The 1,940-nt window shown below is 54.6% G+C and overlaps 1 protein-coding gene across 1 annotated transcript; it reads right to left on the bottom strand.

Moving 5' to 3' along the window:
- Nucleotides 1-365: 365 nt before the first annotated feature.
- On the bottom strand, nt 366-1,490 carry LOC103629942 (uncharacterized). Its single transcript, XM_008651043.3, has one exon. The coding sequence runs from the start codon at nt 1,337-1,339 to the stop codon at nt 668-670; it is 672 nt and encodes a 223-aa protein (XP_008649265.1). The 5' UTR covers nt 1,340-1,490; the 3' UTR covers nt 366-667.
- Nucleotides 1,491-1,940: the final 450 nt, after the last annotated feature.

The following is a 1,940-nucleotide window of genomic DNA, read 5'->3' as shown; positions in this document are numbered from 1 at the left end:
ATATAGCGTCAACACCTGCACTAATATTCGTTGAAAAATTTATACGCCCTGTTGGAGGGAGTATAAGATTTGATCAGCTTGAAAAATTTCGGATCTATCTCTGAAGAAACGAACAGGGCGTAATTCTGGAAAGGTTCCGTGTCATCACCTCATACGAACACTTTAAATCGATGTGTTTACGTGCAATTCAATACTAATCAGAGGTAAAAGCGGGAGAAAATCAATGAAAATTTACTGTTGGACTGCTGACCGATATACACTAGCCTGCTTGAACGCTTCCTAGAAGGCATTTTCAGACGCAGATGAGGCCTAAAAACTGGAATTACAGAACCATGCCACGATAGCAAAACTAACGCACTACAGTGTGATGAGAGATATTATCATATCGTTCCGAGTCCTCAAAAATAGACGACAAAAAACAATGACTGCTGGTTCCTGTCTTCCACAGTACTAATTTACAAAAACTACAGGTAAAAATACAAAAACAATGAAAATGAAAAATAAGGACATCTCTATCGTCTCCATCCACAAGCAAAAAGCAAGAACAACCGATCGAGCGGCCAAGGAGACGAAAGCGACAGCCTCCTCCTCCTTCTGCCTTATCACCTCCACCGCCCCATTAATTACAACACCCTAGCCGACGGTTTACGCTGGCGCCGCGCCGACGTCAGCCCCCGGTAGGCGCGCGTGGGGACTGCGGGTGGTGGAGGAACAGCGGCGGCGCGTCGCGGCCGCCGAGGTCCATGGACGACGACTTGGCCGACCCAGGCAGCGGCGCTACGAAGCGCGTAGAGATGTCGCGGTCGTAGCCCTGGTAGTCGCCGTCCTCGGGGTTGGCGGCTCCGTGTCCCTCGTCGAAATTGAGTGCGTAGCTGAGCGGGTCGTAGTTGAGTTTGCCCCCGCCGTTGGCCCCGTGGCGCGAGCTGCCACGGCGGAACCGGCGGATGAAGGTCTTCCACCGTGGGCCGGCCATCAGCTCTGACCACTCCCGCACCTTCATGAGCGCGTCCACCCCGCGCCGCCACCACCGACGCCTGCCTGACACTGCTCCGCTTCCCCCTTCCCTGACGTCGTGCCACCACCCCTCGTCGGCGCCTCCGCTCGCGCGCCGCGCGTGCGGGGACGATGAGGTCCAGAAACAGCCGCAGCAGCGGTGCTTGCGGCGGGAGAAGAAGCCGATGTCCGCATCATCGAGGCCACCCACTACCACGGTGCCTCCGCCAGCAGCGTCCATGGCGGCGGTGTCCGAGTGGGGTGGGTGAATGCATAGGCGGGCGCTGCGCGGCGCGCGAGCTCTTTTATTGTGGAGGCGGTTTCCGGCGGACGGTCCCGCCCACATCGCTCATTGGCTGTGACGCAGGCGGCTGCAGTTAACCGCCGGCTTGTTGCCTCGCGGTGCGCTCTCCACCGACACGCGGGCCCTGTTTGTCCGTGGTCGTGGGACGTCAGTGGCTCGAGCTGGTACATTTTTAACCGAGGAAGATAGTTTTCTTATTTTAAAACTCAAATCCCCTTAGATCATGTTTAGATTCTTGTAATTGAATTCTACTCTAATAATCATAATTTAAGTATAGATTAACTAAGCTAATATGATTTTTATGTGGAATATATTTGTGGGGGTAGAAAATCTCAGGGCCTCGGACCCGCGAGTCATTAGAATCCAAGCTGGTTCTAACGAATCCTAATCAAGTCACCCAATACCCTGCTTTATATGTGTCGGGGACCATAATTAGGGGTACTCTCAAGGCTCCTAAATCTCAGCTGGTAATCCCCATCAGCACAAAACTGCAAAGGTCTGATGGGTGCGACTAAGTCAAGGATCGGTCCATTCGAGGGACGCGATCACGCCTCGCCCGAGCCCAGCCTCGGGCAAGGGCAGCCGACCCCGAAGGATCTCGTCTCGCCCGAGGCGCCCCTCCAGCAACGGACACTCCTTCGGC

The sequence above is a fragment of the Zea mays genome, chromosome 6 (assembly GCF_902167145.1).
Source record: "Zea mays cultivar B73 chromosome 6, Zm-B73-REFERENCE-NAM-5.0, whole genome shotgun sequence".
NCBI lineage: Eukaryota > Viridiplantae > Streptophyta > Magnoliopsida > Poales > Poaceae > Zea > Zea mays.
Note: the sequence above shows the minus strand (reverse complement) of the source record. Positions and strands in the feature narration are given on the sequence as shown.